The sequence below is a fragment of the Aspergillus steynii genome (assembly GCF_002849105.1).
Source record: "Aspergillus steynii IBT 23096 chromosome Unknown P170scaffold_3, whole genome shotgun sequence".
Taxonomy (NCBI): Eukaryota; Fungi; Ascomycota; class Eurotiomycetes; order Eurotiales; family Aspergillaceae; genus Aspergillus; species Aspergillus steynii.
Genome location: NW_020194400.1, coordinates 489,524 through 505,384, shown reverse-complemented (window position 1 = coordinate 505,384; position 15,861 = coordinate 489,524). Strand labels below are relative to the sequence as shown.

The 15,861-nt window shown below is 51.4% G+C and overlaps 7 protein-coding genes and 1 non-coding gene across 8 annotated transcripts; 4 read left to right on the top strand and 4 right to left on the bottom strand.

Annotated features, from left to right (window-relative positions):
- Window positions 1-267: 267 nt before the first annotated feature.
- On the top strand, window positions 268-4,261 carry P170DRAFT_473624 (ABC transporter ATP-binding protein; the record flags this gene model as incomplete). Its single annotated transcript, XM_024853069.1, has 5 exons — window positions 268-1,199; window positions 1,247-1,526; window positions 1,576-2,479; window positions 2,531-3,540; window positions 3,587-4,261. 5 exons carry the CDS (start codon window positions 268-270, stop codon window positions 4,259-4,261), a joined length of 3,801 nt encoding a protein of 1,266 aa, XP_024705352.1.
- Window positions 4,262-4,898: 637 nt separating this feature from the next.
- cyt19 (putative arsenic methyltransferase Cyt19) lies at window positions 4,899-5,988 on the bottom strand (the record flags this gene model as incomplete). The annotated part of the gene is made up of 5 exons (XM_024844095.1): window positions 4,899-4,942; window positions 5,014-5,175; window positions 5,231-5,573; window positions 5,626-5,730; window positions 5,782-5,988. The coding sequence occupies 5 exons, from the start codon at window positions 5,986-5,988 to the stop codon at window positions 4,899-4,901; spliced, it is 861 nt and encodes a 286-aa protein (XP_024705351.1).
- Window positions 5,989-6,762: 774 nt separating this feature from the next.
- Window positions 6,763-7,155, top strand: P170DRAFT_337267 (arsenate reductase ArsC; the record flags this gene model as incomplete). The annotated part of the gene is made up of 1 exon (XM_024843383.1): window positions 6,763-7,155. A coding segment is annotated over one exon (393 nt), but the record flags the coding sequence as incomplete, so codon positions are not given.
- Window positions 7,156-7,603: 448 nt separating this feature from the next.
- P170DRAFT_380379 (NAD(P)/FAD-dependent oxidoreductase) lies at window positions 7,604-9,380 on the bottom strand (the record flags this gene model as incomplete). Its single annotated transcript, XM_024845524.1, has 6 exons — window positions 7,604-7,881; window positions 7,950-8,483; window positions 8,531-8,968; window positions 9,023-9,062; window positions 9,108-9,204; window positions 9,256-9,380. 6 exons carry the CDS (start codon window positions 9,378-9,380, stop codon window positions 7,607-7,609), a joined length of 1,509 nt encoding a protein of 502 aa, XP_024705349.1.
- A 702-nt stretch (window positions 9,381-10,082) lies between these two features.
- P170DRAFT_t69 lies at window positions 10,083-10,170 on the bottom strand. Its single transcript has one exon. It is a non-coding gene; the product is annotated as a tRNA-Asp (tRNA).
- Window positions 10,171-10,278: 108 nt separating this feature from the next.
- Window positions 10,279-11,357, bottom strand: P170DRAFT_508292 (mitochondrial carrier; the record flags this gene model as incomplete). The annotated part of the gene is made up of 3 exons (XM_024854556.1): window positions 10,279-10,419; window positions 10,488-11,225; window positions 11,277-11,357. The coding sequence occupies 3 exons, from the start codon at window positions 11,355-11,357 to the stop codon at window positions 10,330-10,332; spliced, it is 909 nt and encodes a 302-aa protein (XP_024705348.1). The 3' UTR covers window positions 10,279-10,329.
- Window positions 11,358-11,799: 442 nt separating this feature from the next.
- P170DRAFT_508291 (uncharacterized protein) lies at window positions 11,800-12,849 on the top strand (the record flags this gene model as incomplete). The annotated part of the gene is made up of 3 exons (XM_024854555.1): window positions 11,800-11,863; window positions 11,923-12,613; window positions 12,665-12,849. The coding sequence occupies 3 exons, from the start codon at window positions 11,800-11,802 to the stop codon at window positions 12,831-12,833; spliced, it is 924 nt and encodes a 307-aa protein (XP_024705347.1). The 3' UTR covers window positions 12,834-12,849.
- Window positions 12,850-13,210: 361 nt separating this feature from the next.
- P170DRAFT_404756 (putative Zn(II)2Cys6 transcription factor) lies at window positions 13,211-15,819 on the top strand (the record flags this gene model as incomplete). Its single annotated transcript, XM_024846544.1, has 6 exons — window positions 13,211-13,294; window positions 13,343-13,440; window positions 13,500-14,001; window positions 14,046-14,635; window positions 14,685-15,555; window positions 15,640-15,819. The coding sequence occupies 6 exons, from the start codon at window positions 13,211-13,213 to the stop codon at window positions 15,817-15,819; spliced, it is 2,325 nt and encodes a 774-aa protein (XP_024705346.1).
- Between the last annotated feature and the right edge of the window lie 42 nt (window positions 15,820-15,861).

Here is a 15,861-nt window from a genome sequence, read left to right as displayed (position 1 = left end):
AGAGCCACTGATTGTGGCCTTTGCTATACACCAAATCAATATCTAAGAATGCGGACACCGTGAATTCCGCCCCGAAACCTCCTGCCTTGGGACCTACTGGTCATATGTATATAAGTCAAAATGAAGCCCTTAAGCCCAGACGACTTCAAGTGCTCATCAGTTCACGCTCATCGGTTTCCAGAAAACAAACAACATACTCGGTTTCTGGATTATCCCTTCGTCAAGTAAAGAAAGGGGGGTTCTTCAACTCATCTGTGAAAGTACCTCATGGATACCGAAGCAATCGAAAGCGAAAAGAAGGCCGCTACAGCACCGACTCCAGACGAGCCCGACGGGTCTTTCGCCGCCTACAAGCGCATCTTCAAGTATGCCGGTCCTTTCGAGCTCTCGTTACAGACCGTCGCATCCTTCGCAGCCTTTGGTTCTGGTGCCGGCATAGCCTTCCAGCCCCTTATCATAGGCCAGTTTATCACCAGCGTCACCGACTTCACATCATCGCAATCCTCTCCATCCCAGCTTCGCTCAGAAGCTTCAAAGCTAGCTCTTTACTTCGTCTACCTCGGAATTGCCCGCTTCGTCCTGTCTTATATCTACAACACGCTTTTCACCTACACCTCTCACACCATTACTCGCAATATTCGGTGCGAATACTTCAAGTCAGCTCTTAGTCAGGAAGTGGCATTTTTCGATCATGGAACCGGTGGCTCAATCGCAGCCCAAGTAACCTCCAACGGCCGCATGATTCAGGGCGGAATTAGTGAGAAACTCGGTCTTGTCTTCCAAGGCATTGCTGCTTTCATCACTGCCTTCATCATCGCTTTCGTGGTTCAGTGGAAACTTACCCTGATATGCCTCTGTATTGCCCCGGCTACTCTCGTTGTCAATGGCGTTGCGGGAGGGTTCATGGGAGGCTATGAGAATCAGATCCTCGAGATCAACTCGAAGGCCAACGCCTTTTCGGAGAGCGTTCTCTCCAGTGTGCGGACGGCGCATGCCTTTGAGATTCGAGACAGGCTGGTTGGCAGATTTGACGAGTACCTGACCCGTGCTCATGAGATTGGCAGCAAGCTTTCGATTATTTTTGGGGTCTTTTTCTCCGCGGAGTACTGTATCGTCTATTTGGGCTACGGTTTGGCCTTCTGGCAAGGTATCCGCATGTTGTCCAGGGGGGAGATTGTGGAATCCGGGGGCATCTTTACGTGAGTTCTTCCATTTAAACGGCTCGGGCTTTCTGCTAACAGCGAAGTGTCATCATGTCGGTGATTATTGCTGCTACGCAGCTAACCATGCTTACTCCTTACATGGTTGACTTCACCCGCTCCGCTACTGCGGCATCTATGCTTTTCAGGTTGATTGATCGCAAATCCGAAATTGATCCTTATGACCATCTCGGGCATCAACCATCTGAGGCCGTAGGGGAAATTGAGCTCAGCGATGTTACTTTTGCTTACCCTACTCGGCCTGGAGTGAAAGTTCTCGACAACTTCTCCATGAGAGCCCCTGCTGGCAAGGTCACTGCCCTGGTGGTGAGTTATCATGAAGACTTGTGAGTATTGGAAGCTAAATCTTGTCTAGGGTCAATCTGGCTCTGGAAAGAGTACGATAGTCGGCCTTCTGGAGCGTTGGTACAACCCCGAGTCAGGAATCATCAGATTAGATGGCCACCCAATCGACCAACTGAATCTCAGCTGGCTCCGAAAAAACGTCCGTCTCGTCCAGCAAGAGCCAGTCCTATTCCAGGGCACTGTTTTCGACAACATCAAGCAAGGACTCGTTGGTACAAATTGGGAGCATGCCCCTCGAGATCAACAAATGGACCGAATTCAAGAAGCCGCTATCATGGCCTTTGCACACGATTTTATCGCTGACCTCCCGAATGGTTATGATACCGAAATCGGCCACCGTGGTGGCCTTTTGTCTGGTGGTCAAAAGCAGAGAATTGCCATTGCTCGAAGCATTGTCTCGCAACCTAGGGTTCTTATCCTGGACGAGGCCACCAGTGCTCTAGATCCGCATGCCGAAAGTGTGGTTCAAAAGGCTCTGGACAAAGCTTCAGAAGGCCGTACTACTATCGTCATTGCCCACAAACTTGCGACCATCCGAAAGGCTGATAGCATCATCGTTATGAAAAAGGGATGCATAGTCGAGCATGGAACGCATGATTCTTTGCTTGCACTTGACGGCACATATGCTCAGCTCGTGAGAATACAAGACTTGGCTGTTTCAAGTCGCGGATCGCAATCGGAACCAAAGCTGGAATCTGTCAATGACTCGAAAGTAGATACTGTGGCTCAACTCCCAGTCCCAACCTCACACGCCTCGGTTGACAAAAACAACGGAAACATGCCGCAGAAAGATCATGCCAATTACGATGACTTCAAGCAGCGAAACATAATTTTGGCCATCTATCGACTTCTCCGGGAGACCCCTGAGCTGAGATTAGTGTACGGTCTGGTATTAGCTGGATGCATAGTTGGTGGTAGGTGAAATAAGCACCTGCGTGTCACAGCCTTTCTAACAATAGAAACAGGAGCAACGTTCCCCGGCCAAGCGATTATTCTATCTAGTGTGGTCGATATTCTCACCCTGCCAGCAACGGAATTAGAACACGAGGGAAACTTCCTTGCAACCATGTTCATTGTGCTTGCCGCCGGCTGTCTAGTATCTTACTTCATTCTCGGCTACGCAACCAATACTGTCGCCCAGCAGTTCGGCCATAAACTCCGGAGACAAAGTCTCCACGACATACTCCGACAAGATGTTCAATTCTTCGATCGCGAAGAGAATAGTACCGGCGCACTTGTTGCGCGCGTGGATTCGAACCCGCAGGCTATCCTCGAGTTGATGGGGTATAACATCGGTCTTGTCTTGATCGCCGCCCTGAATCTTTTCGCATGTTCAATTCTGGCTCTCGTTTACTCTTGGAAACTTGGCCTTGTCGTTGTCTGTGCTGGTCTTGCTCCGCTGGTTGGTTCAGGCTATCTGAAGATCAGGCTAGACGCGAAGTTTGATCGTGACACTTCGAAGCGCTATTTAGTTAGCGCGTCTATCGCGTCGGAGGCTGTTACTTCCATTCGCACGATCTCGTCGCTTGCGATTGAGCATTCTGTCTTAGAGAGATACACTAGAGAGTTGGATGCAGCGATGGCTGACTTGAAGCGTCCGTTGTTTACTGTGATGGTGAGCTTTGCCTTCACACAATCCGCAGAACACTGGTTCATGGCTCTTGGCTTCTGGTATGGATGTCGCCTGTTGTCGTTCGGTCAGGTTACCATTTACGCATTCTTCGTCGCCTTTCTGGGGGTCTTCTTCTCCGGCCAAAGCGCATCGCAGCTCTTTCAATTTTCCACGAGCATCACGAAAGGTGTCAACGCCGCCAACTACCTCTTCTGGCTCAACGATCTTCAGCAAACAATGCGGGAGACAGATGGAACGCGAGAAAGTGGCCCTGGCGCAGCAGACATAGTTGATCTAGACAACGTCAATTTCTCATACCCTCTTCGACCCGAGATCCTGGTTCTTAAAGGCCTTAATCTGAGTGTACGTTACTCCTCTTGTCTTCACGAATCGAAACTAAATTTCACAGTTCAAAAAAGGCCAATTTATAGCCCTTGTCGGCTCATCAGGATGCGGCAAATCAACCGTGATAGCTCTCCTGGAGAGATTCTACGATCCATCAGCCGGGTCGATCAAAATCGATTCCTCACCCCTACCAAGTTTCAACCCCCGCCTCTACCGCCGAATCGTCGCCCTCGTACAGCAGCAACCAGATCTCTTCCCTGTCTCTATCCGTGAAAACGTCGCTTTTGGTCTCGGCTACGACGATCGCGTCGATCTCACGGTAGAAGACTATCAGATCGAGTCTGCTCTTCAAGCAGCCAACGCATGGGATTTCGTCTCATCTCTCCCCGACGGGTTGGATACATTTGTTGGATTCGGTGGATCACAGCTTTCCGGCGGTCAGAGGCAGCGGATTGCAATTGCGAGAGCACTGATCCGCGATCCCAAGATTCTTCTCCTGGATGAGGCTACTAGTGCGCTTGATACGGAGAGTGAACGGGTTGTGCATGCTGCTCTTGCAGCAGCGAGGGATGGAGATCGGATGACGGTTGCTGTGGCGCATCGGCTTAGTACGGTCAAGGATGCGGATGTGATCTGTGTGTTTCATGAAGGTCGGATCAAGGAAATGGGATCACATTGTGATTTGATTGGGATGGGTGGAATGTATAGCAAGATGTGTGAGGCTCAGGCTTTGGACTAGATTATAGAATGGAGAAAGATGTGTCAAGCAAGACAAATGAGTATGACTGTCTGGTGTCTAACAGACAACCCCTTTTGTTGCCGCTAATATGCTCTTGGAATGTACAAGTGAAATGTATAACTCTAGATATTTATTAACTTTCTAGGCCCCCTTCTAGAGCCAACAAGTGAAAAAGACATTAACGACTAAGAGGATACTTGCCAATCATAAAATCTAGTTAAATATTATATACCAGACTTTACGCATCCCGGACTTCTATATCGCTGCAAAGGGTAATACTAGCAGTAAGATCCAAAAGGGAACTGATACTTAATATAAGAACTTAAATTGCATTTTCACAGTTTGAATTCCACCCAAATGACACCTTTCCTACTTCATGCACTTCACATAAAACCACATCCCCAGCCGCTTCTTGGCTCAAATTGATACCTTTCACAGAAGACATAACAAATGCGGGCTGTGTTACGAATATGATACTTTGACCTGTCAGATACCTTGTCGTGAACGCGGTAGAATGGACCAAGAACCCACGAAAAAAACAATATCTTGCGAGAAATATAGATATTAGGCGCCAACGCGTTTAGCAAATTCTGACGGCTATAGACTCGTGCGCGCTGGAATCCAATTTACGGAGTGTTCAACCATGGATGTCGGGTTTTATGGCAAAGATTTTGAAAGAGCCTTTTGAAAGCGATCCCATGCGGGGAGTTGTTAGCAGCGTCAACACTGGGCTTCTCTGTAGATCCACTCACCCGTCCAGATGTTGAAATCTACATCCGGCAGATTGTCCCTGCTGGCACTATTGTTCATCGGGTCGCAACATGAGCTCGCAGGGCCCGGACGATTGGATTCCTCCCTCTTCCACATTTCCTTATAAATGTTGAGATCAGCATTAGTGTCAAGAATCACTGCATCTAGAAGCTAGATGTCAGTACAGAGCCGAACGAAGAAGACTCCAAAAATGAATACCTTGAAACCCTGCTTCTTTCAGATACCTTTCATAATCGGCAACCTGGCTAGCACCAGCTATACAGCCCACATACAAGGAGAGATCTTTCTTGATCTCCATCGGAAGCTCTTGTTTCGCCAGAATGTCGCTAATGGCAACCCTACCTCCTGGCTTCAGTAGACGGAACATTTCCTGAAAGACCAGGGGCTTTTCGACTTCCGGCACTAGGTTTATCACACAATTGCTGATGATGCAATCAGCGGTGGACGATGGCAACGGTATAGAAGTAATGAACGCCTCGATGAACGATGCATTGGAGGCACCGGCGTTCTTCGCATTCTGGCGTGCCAACTCCAGCATGTCCTGCTAGCCTTGAGCAAGATATAAAGTCAGCTGGGCAGAGAGCCATCCGTACCTTCGTCATATCTATTCCAATGGCCTTTCCTTCTACTCCGACCTTCTTTGCGGCGAGCAGAACGTCAATGCCCCCGCCACTGCCCAAATCAATCACCACCTCGCCCTATGTCTAAATCAAAATCAGCGCCAAGGAGCGACCGGTGATAGTCCCTACCACTTTTATGTTTGCCGTTGCGAGTGGGTTCCCGCAGCTGACGCCTAAATTCGCGGTTTCTGGAATAGAACGCAGGTCTTCCAGGTCATACCCAAATGCGCTTGCGACTTTGCGTTCATGATCTCCTAGGTTATGAGGACCGTCGGTTTGTCTTGCGACTCCGGCGTAGCGGTCTTGCACACAACGATAGGTCTCTTTCGGATTCATTTTGACTTTCCCGGTTCAGCACCCTGGAAATGAAGGAGTCTGCGGATAAACGTAGATTATACAAAAGGCTTTTCTGGGTCAAACTGGGGAGCGATCAGCTAAATATATGCTACATGTGAACTTCGTTGATGCGGAGAAAGCAGTTCACCGTTTCCAGTATTGGCCGATTGATATCCTGATATGTCACTACCAAGCCCTTTTGTCATGGATTTATAGACACCTGCATGGTATTTGCATGGAGGGTCAGTCAACTGATCTAATGAGAGCCAATCACAACGGGCGGGTGACAGTCTGCCAGAATTAACCAATTATATTCCGGGGGTGACATACCAGCGAATGATCCAGGCTTGTGATTTGTCAGTGATTAAACCGCTGTTCCTCTGCTAAAAGTCTCAACCAATGATAGTGTCGGAGTGACATACCGGCTCTATCTCGGTAGAGATGCATAGGCAGAGAGAGATGGCCATGCGGTAGTTTTGACTACGTAATAAGCTCTCTATGCATGCGGTTCAGGTATATACTGCTCATCAAACAAGTTGTGGGACAAAGCTCCTTGCAAATCAGAACGTCCCACAAAGACAAATTATCACTTTCTCCTCTTTTCCAGTCAATAGTTGACTCATCACTATACATCCTTTCCTTCATTCATAATATACCTTGAAGGCACTACTATCCATCCCTTGATAGTTCTGCTGTCGTGACTGTTTCACCTCACATGTCCAACTAGCTGCTTGCAAGGGCTCCTCGACGCATCACTCCAAAAGGCCGCCCACCATGGCTCATAAGCCCAGTGTCTTATTTGTCTGCGTCCACAACGCGGGACGCTCGCAGATGGCCGCCGGCTTTCTTTGTCATCTCGCAGGTGACACCGTTGAAGTTCGCTCTGCCGGATCGACCCCAGCCGACTCTATCAACCCCGCCGTCATCGAAGCCATGCGTGAAGAAGGGATCGACCTTCGCAGCCAAACCCCCAAAATCCTAACTGCCGATGCCGTACAAGCCAGCGACGTTGTCATTACCATGGGCTGTGGGGATGCTTGTCCCTTCTTCCCGGGCAAACGCTATCTCGACTGGCGGCTTGACGATCCCGCCGGGCAAGGACTTGATGCTGTGAGGGCTATTCGGAACGAGATCCGTCATCGAGTTGAGAAACTTCTCGCTGAGCTCCGGCCCAATGGTTCAGCTATTTGAGAATATCCTATACGAGTTCTGACTCTGTCGATTCCCTATCCGTCAGACCGGGATATTGCGACTAAGGGCCGGCGAGGGCTAAAAAGGAAGGAACTGTGATGACATGGGTATTCTTATAGGCGACTTCTTGGCGCAGGATTGACTGTTTTTACTATTCTATCTACTTTTCTACTGGTAGTGTCCATGATCTGACTATGAAGATGCCATACAGTTCGGCTACCGATAAACCGCATGTGACTGGCCAACACCCTCGTCTCATACCCAGATAGGAAGTAGATTCGCCTAAGGCTCCATGGCACCAAGGCTGCAAGGCATGCACTGTTTCCTCTTCTGCTTCTTCGATCTCACTCTTTCTCTACAGGTCACACTGGCATATCTCATTCCAAAAATAGTATAAGGCTATCAAACTTAACACATGGCCTAGCACCTAGCAGGCATGAACCAATCCCAACGCTCCTGGCTCCATATTCGGCGTCCATCCATCCAACGTCCCGCTCTCGAAGTTATCGATACTCACCGCGTTATTCTCCAGAATGATAGAACTATAGCGCTCGACTGTTTCGCGAGGTAATCCGACCTCGTTGGCTAGCTTCTCGATATCCTCATGCGCGTTAAATGCCTCCCCGCCGCAGAACTCGAATACTTTGGCGATTTCTTCTTGGTTGAACTTCTCGCCTTCGACGTCGACGGCTCCTTGGATGACTATTAGAATAAGTACACGTTGCAAGTTCAAGTGGAAGGATATTCTTTATATGAAGAGGTGGACACACCGGGCTGGAAAATGTGAAATGCGCGATCAAAGCTGCCCTCTGCTGCATCGTTCAGCACGGGGTCGTCGCAACTGGAGATCTGCTTGCGAGTGCTGGCGACAATCAGTAGGAACCGCGCATAGCTTTCGGCTATTTTCTTAGAATGCCAATCCGCTGCGATCGCCTGGTCGCAGTCGCCTCGCTCGGCGGCGCAGATGGTCACTCCGGCCGAGAGGGCCCCCACGAGCGCCATGTGCACCCCGGACGAGAAGAGCGGGTCGACGAAGCATCCTGCGTCGCCGACGATTCGCAGGTATGGGCTTGCGTATGTGGAGGCGTTGTAGGACCAGTCAGCAGTGGAATGGAGATCCGACACCAACTCGGCTTTTTGCAGCAGGCTCCGGATTCCCGGGGCCTGTTCGATGGCGTTGATGTAGACCTGCGAGGAGGACAGGCCGTGTTCTCGTTTCTTGATCACGGCTATTTCCTGCCTCATGACTACTCCGATAGACATCATTTCTTTCAACGGGATGGCCCAGACCCAGCCGCTGCCGTCTGTGTTTATTAGCTTCCTGGCTTGAGTCGGAAGGGAGGAGGCAGACCTTTGATGGCCTCGAAATATGGATCGTTCTCCATGCGTGTGCCCTCGCCGAACACACCGCATCCAGTCCAGTATCCCCAAGTCGCGGCGTCTTTCAGCGCCGTGTTCATCTTCCGGTTCTTCAGGTACTTGGTGCTCACGATCCCGGCCCTTCCTGTCGCGTCGATCAAGTACTTGTATCGAATGGCTCCGCAGTCCTCGGCCGATGCCCATGTTGCAGAGACCGGCTGTCCCAAACTATGGCTGACGACATCGGGGACTGATTCCACCGAGTTGACTGTGACGCCGGTCGGTGCGAATTGTAGAGACGTGACTCGAGTCACGGTGAAAACCTTTGCGCCACACTCGGTGGCATGCCGGAGCATGAGATCGTCGGATTCCGATCGCAGGAAGTTCCAAGTATAGTTCTCCGAGCCACCGTCGCCGATGAAATCCGTGTCTTTGTCTGTCAGCACTTTTCGCCTAGTACTTTAGCAAATGCACCGTAACCTACAGGCTATCGGCTTCGAGTTGAGCTTGAACACACCGCCATTCTGGAGCTATTAGATCAATCCCGACAGGCTGAAGCGCAAGCGTACCTTCTTAGTGAAGTCCTGCTCTTTGAACTTCGACTCGAGATCGATATATCGCAGGAACTGACGCATAGATGGGAGCATACTCTCGCCGACATGGAATCTAGCCTCAGTTAGCCCCCGCCCACCCCGATGAAAGCGCCAAAAGCCATACCGCGGAAACTCGTCAGCCTCCAACAAGACCGTATCCAAGCCCTCGCGGGCCAGCAACGACGCCGCATAAGACCCTCCCGGGCCTCCACCAATCACCAAAACCGTGCATTCGGCGGGAATCGGCATTTCGTAGTATACTGGATTAGTACCGTAGCTCGCAGTCTGGAGGTGGAATGGCTGCGGAAACCGACCTGCGCATTTATACAGTAAGCTGGCATGCTCGCCACAACGCGGTCCTGCCATATTTAGTTCTTTCATCCTTTCTGACACATGCCAGCGGTGGTGCGGCTTGTCTGGTTGGTTGGCCTCGGCGAGTCCAGAGACTTGTTTTTGCGGAGATCGACCGGTCCGCGCGAACCCTATTGGCTTGCTTTCTGGCATTTGGGTTTCCGCATGCGCTGCCGTCAGATTGGCGTCGTGATTCTGATTTGTATGCGCAGGGCTGAGATCTAGGCCGGTGGGGTTTTGTTTGCGGGGACGATAGCGTGAAGACGAATGGGGTAGTAGAGCGGTGACGATATTTCCTGTTCCGTCTTCTGGAGTGATGACTTCGTGCTCGGATCATACCTTCTGCCTTTTTTGGAAGTTCGAATGATTTCAGTTAGACGTAAGAATATCTTGATCCACGTCCATGCAGTCGGAAGAGGAAACTAGCTCTATATCCAGCTGACCTGAGCTTCTGTTTTCCGTCATGTCTCGGGACAAGGATCTATGAAGGGTGTTTACAATGCGATTGCTAATCCTGTGCCTTTCGTCCATACAAAAAAGATGAATCATGTATTTCCAGATTGCGGGCCAAAAAGGAAAAGAAGAAGAAGAAAAAGAAATCTCCCCGACTGGGAGTCGAACCCAGGTCTCCCGCGCTTGTTCTCGATTGAGTGACAAGCGGAAATCATGACCGTTAGACCATCGAGGATTTGATATATTATGCTGCTGTTACTTTGACTAGATAGAACAATGGCATTGTTTTCGGGTGTCCATGATCAGAACTAGAATACTTCTCCAGCAAAGGATTGGCCTTTTTCGACTGAGTGGGAAAGTTGATTCGTTATCAATTACGGTGATGAGATACGAGTTAAGCAACTTGATGTCGCTCTGGCACTGTATACTTCGACGACCATTGCAGAACCGACTCATAGATCGAGAAGCTCAAGGCGCCGGAGACCTACACAAATATATCAGCATCAGCATGATCATCCTCCAAAGAATACAGATCGAAATAACAACACTCACACTCAGCCTCACCAGTCTCGGTGTAGTCCCTCTCCACAACGCCGCAACCCCCTCGCTCGCAACCACCGACCGCAAACAGTCCACCGATCCCGCATACCGCTGGCGCGCATCCACAGCCTGCAACCTCGTCTTGATCGTAACAAGCGGCATCGTCGCATAAACCGTGACCACGCCCGCCAACGCCCCCGCCAGCACTGTATTCAGTGACTGGCGCAGACCCTGCCCTTCCCCTCCTACCAGACCATCCAACTGCCCCAAGATGAAATTATAACTCGTAAACCGCACCATCGCATTCGCCCCCTGCTTCAGCGTCACCGGCACAACCCCCCGATATAACCCGCCCAGCCCCTCGCGCGATACAATCGACACGATCCCGTGCCCTGTTGAGCGATACTGTCTTACCCCCGCCCGGTCATCGATCATCTTCGTCTTGATAGTCTCGCCAGGCGTCACAACTAGCACGGCCTCTGCGACGCCCGCGACCAGCCCTGCGCCCATGTTGCCGAGCGGTGTCACGTTCCCGGCTGTGTCTGTGGGCATGGACTTGCGGGCGCTGTCGAAGGCGAAGAACCGGATGGCGGATTTGGTGGCGTTCGAGGCGCAGAAGACCCCGCTGCCGGTGTAGAGGGTGCGGAGGCCGTGTTGGCGGATGGTGCTGGTGAGGAGCGAGATGAGGGATTGGCGTCCTGCGTTGGGGGTGGGTAGTTGTTGGCGGGTTTTGAGGTATTCGGTGGGATACTGGGGAGTTAGTGTTGGTTTGGATGAGATGAGATGGGATGGGGATCGTACGGTAAGGAGGCTTTCTGTGCCTCCGGCTGCGCCGCCGGCTAGGATTGATTGCCAGGGAGAGACTTGTTGTTTGGGAGACATGGTTGGTGGTTAGAATGGAATTGAGGGTTGAGAGAGGGTGGGAAGGATGAGGGGTGGTTGGCTGTCATGTTGATTGCATGGAAAGCACTTCACAATAAATGCATGTTACTTCTGTCTACATCTATGGGCATATGCGGACAGTATCTGGATAGACAAGTGACCTTCTCGGTGAAACGCGGAGCCACTCCGTCGAGCGGAGAATCGCCGCTGGAGGAGTCCGGGCGAGGCATTTCGTCTCGGAGCGCTCCGAACAACAACATCGGCGTCATGGGAATATTGGAAATCTTGTCCGCAAATGAGGAACAGCTCATAATGGAGTTGAATGGGCCTTCTCCATGCCAAGACGCATATCCCGTCTGGGGTTGTATTATTTATTCGCGGAGTTGAATCTATTGACACCGTCTAATCCATACACAGCGAACGCTACCCCTTCAACCACACCATGGCTGAAGCATTGCCATTATTCCCCAACGGAGGATGGGACGTCCACCATCATATTTTCGAGCGTATAGTTACCAATCCCAAATCCCTTTCCTAAATCCCTTTCCAATACTAACCTCCCCAGCCGCTCGATTCTCCTACGCCCCCGATCGCCACCTCACGCCTCCCCCCGCCACCATCCAAAACTACATCGACTTCAAGCGCAAGCTCGGCCTCACGCACTCCGTCCTCACCCACGGCCTCTCCTACGGCGCCGACTGCTCCTCCCTCACAACCTTCACCTCCGACCTGGGCCACTCCACCCGCGCCATCGGCGTCATCGACCCCGACACAACAACCCCCTCGCAGCTCCAGCGCCTCCAAAGCTCCGGCATCCGCGGCATCCGCGTCAACCTGTACCGCTACGGCGCCATGCACGACGTCTCGCTGCAGAAGACGGCGCTGCGGGAGCACGCGCGCGCTCTGGGTCCCCACGGCGCGGGCTGGAGTATGGCGTTTACGCACACGCACCCGGAGTTCTGGCACGAGCTGACACCCGTGATTGAGCGGGAGATCGTGCCGATGGGGATTAAGCTGGTGACGGACCATTTTGCGCTGTTGAAGGGTGCGAGCATGTTATCTGGCGGCGGGGGCGAGGTGTCGAGCCAGGAAGGGTTCCGTGAGATTCTGGACCTGGTGCGTGCGAGTCAACTGTATGTCAAGATCAGTGCGCCGTATCGGGTGAGTTCGCAGGCACCGGATTATGCTGACTTGAAGCCGCTGGTGCGAGCGTTCTTCGATGCAAATCCGCGGCAGGTTCTGTGGGGGAGTGATTGGTATGTTGAATTTTCTCTCTCTGGGATATTATGTGAGAGGCTAATGGTTAGGCCGCATACTCCGTTGATGAAGGTGCGGACTCATGAGGAGGCTATGAAGGAGACGCCGTTCCTGGAGGTTGATGATCTGGCGTGGTTGAAGAGTCTGCGGTCGTGGCTGTCGGCTCGCGAATGGCATATGCTGATGGTGACGAATCCGCAGGGCTTGTATGACTGGTAGTATTCATCTTGACGAGATGCTATAGAAGAGTGCCAATTGCATGGTTTGTAGGAATGGATGTTGATTATTGACTCTAGAATCTATTGGTTTATTTTCTTTTTGAAATTTTCTTCTTATTGTCTGCTTGGACTCAAGAGAAGTAGGTGTTAAATCGAACTCTTTCAATGAGTTGAAAGAAACAAAATAGCTGTAGGGCAGACAGACCCCGTGATCGTAATCGGGAATTTCTACCCCGGAAAAGCCAAGCGTCTTTTCCCCACTGACAGCCGACCTGCGCATCGTCTCTTCCCCACGATCATCCTAGAGTTTTCATCGCCTGCATCATGCAAGGCATGTCCTGATAACCCGCCCACTTATTAATTAAGATGACCAACGCCATGCCTCCGGAAGACGGGGCCTCCGCCCAGCCGCCGAGGAAAGTTCGTTCGGCTTGTCGTCGCTGTCGACAGAAACGAGTCAAGGTGTGTCGCAGCGTCGGGTTCGAGAATGCGCTTTGCTGATCGATATAGTGTGATGGAACCATTCCTGCCTGTGGGAATTGTGCTCGTGCAAAAGTGCCGTGTGTGGATGTGCATGGTGGCAACAATGATTTGTCGATTCCGCGGGAGTGAGTGCGAAGCCATTCACGAAGTCGAAACACGGGTTGAAAGCTGACAGCGTCAACAGCTTCGCGGTGCGATGCTGTGCCCGCATCAAATGGCTAGAACAGCAGATCTGTTCTTTGTATCCCGAATTTGATCTATCGCAGGGCCCTCGGGTCAATGTCGATTTCATGGAGAGGCTGTCGTCACAGGGAAGTTCCCGTGTGGGCAGTGATGTCTCTGACATCCAGCTTCGCAGCTCCGTAGATGTCCCAGTGGAATCTGCAGAAGAAGATACCAACAACAAGCGTCCACATGCTGCGATGGAAGAGGAGGTGGACCGGCCCATTTCCGCCAAGGCGCGCTCGGTAGCGATTGATCTTGGAATGCTATCGCTGCAGTCCGACTCGCGTCAGAAGTATTATCTTGGGTCCTCGTCTGGATTGTTCTTTACCAGACTTGTGGGCTTGGATAGTGAACTGCTGTCGGCGAACCCAACGTCCCTTACTACGGTGCAATCTCGCCGAATAGCACCGTTGCACATTTCAAATGAAATCTACCAGTCGCTTTACTCCAGGCTGAGCAAGGTAAGATGATGAGCGCTCATTGGTGAATTGACTGACAGTTAAAGGAACTGCCTTCACCCGAAGACGCACGCGTATTACTAGAGATCTATTTCCAATACATCCACATTGACCACCCATTCCTACATCCCGCGTCTCTAGTCCGCGCATATAATGCACTGCGCTCATGCATTCAGCGTGGATACCATGGATCGGTGGACCGGAATGGCTGGATTCACAATGCCGATCCGTTCCCATATAATGGAAAGATTGATATGCTTGCAGACAAGAAGTACACCCCAATTTCGGTTTTTACCGCCGTGTTTCACGTATTCATGGCCATGTCGTTGGCTGCAACGGTGTTGACACGGAAGAAAAATTATGATTTCTCCCCATCCAGATTTCATCGAATGGCAATGTCCACAGCTTCCGAATGCTTCTCGAGTATCTCAACACCGGCGCTGCAAGCAATTCTGCTACTAGCCGTGCAGAGCACAATAGAACCGGCTGGTATTAGCGTTTGGACATTATCGCATCTAGCCATGTCGCATTGTGTCGACTTGGGTCTTCATCGAGAGCCGAGTGATAACTCGAAGACGTCTTCATGTGCCAACACTGTTCGGAGATTTATTTTCTACACTATCTACTCTCTTGATCGGTAGGGCTCGCTCCCTATATTTAACCTCCCATGCTAAATAGTCTTGCAGATCTATATCAACCATCCAAGGCCGTCCACTGGGAATACGCGACGAGACTTTCGACGTTCGACCGCCAACGGCTGCAGATATCCCTGACATGTTGACCGTGCCGGGAAATGAGCTTGCCGTACGTTTGCCGTCTCCTCAGCATCTTGCTCTGTCAATCTGCCGATTCACTTTGGACCAGCACATTTCAGAAATTAAAATCCTTTTCTACCACCTCCCGACTCAAAGCCGAAGCTTCGTCTGGCCAACGGGCCTTAGCGACATCCAAGCGCGGATCAAGTCCGACCTCGACTGCTGGCTGGCAGATGTCTCGGGGATTCTTCCTACAGCAGATATGGAAGAGGATGAAGTATTGAAGCTCCACTACGAAAAGATGCGCCACGAACAACTATACCATTCTACCGTTGCTTTGCTCTTCCAGCCATCTCAGGTATTCCCGTCGCCGACCCACGATGCGCTCTCCCTCTGCTATCACAGCTCCAGCAAGAGGCTGCAGATCTACGACATCCTCGGGAGTAGGGAAATGCTGTATTATAGCTGGCGTAACATTCATGGGATATTCTCATCCGGCGCAACCATCGTCTACTGTGCGTGGGCATCTCGCGGTCTCCAGGGCATGGTCCCCTTCTCGAAATTAATGCGCGATTTGCGAATATGTTCGAATCATCTCAGCATCGGCAGCCAATGGTGGCCTTCGGTGCGCGATGGCAAAGAAAGCTTTGAGAAGATGATCGACGTGGTTACCAAACACTTAAACCACCTTCACGAGCCCTCATTGCCGACTCGCCAGCGGCGGCGCGGTTCGAGGTCCCAACTGGATCTCGGACAAAGTGGCGACAGCGAGGCTGGGAAGGCGGATTCGAACATCTCAGCCGTCAATGATGGTGCTGGCGATCGGCAAATCCAGTCTGCCGTGTACCAAGGCCCGAATGCAGCGCTCACGCCGGTGAACGCCCAGCCACTGTTCGATGGTAACTTCGACTTTTCATCATTACCTTTTGACCCGATTTTCGACGAACTGGATGTCATGCCCATCGAGTCGGCGATGGAAAGCTTCATGGCAGAGTATTTACACGATGATTGGGGCTGGGATCCGTTTTCTGGACCGGGGCCATCCGATAGTCATGCCGGCCCTTAGTCCCATTCACCAGGACTTGTACATACGCTTATGCTCCTCAGC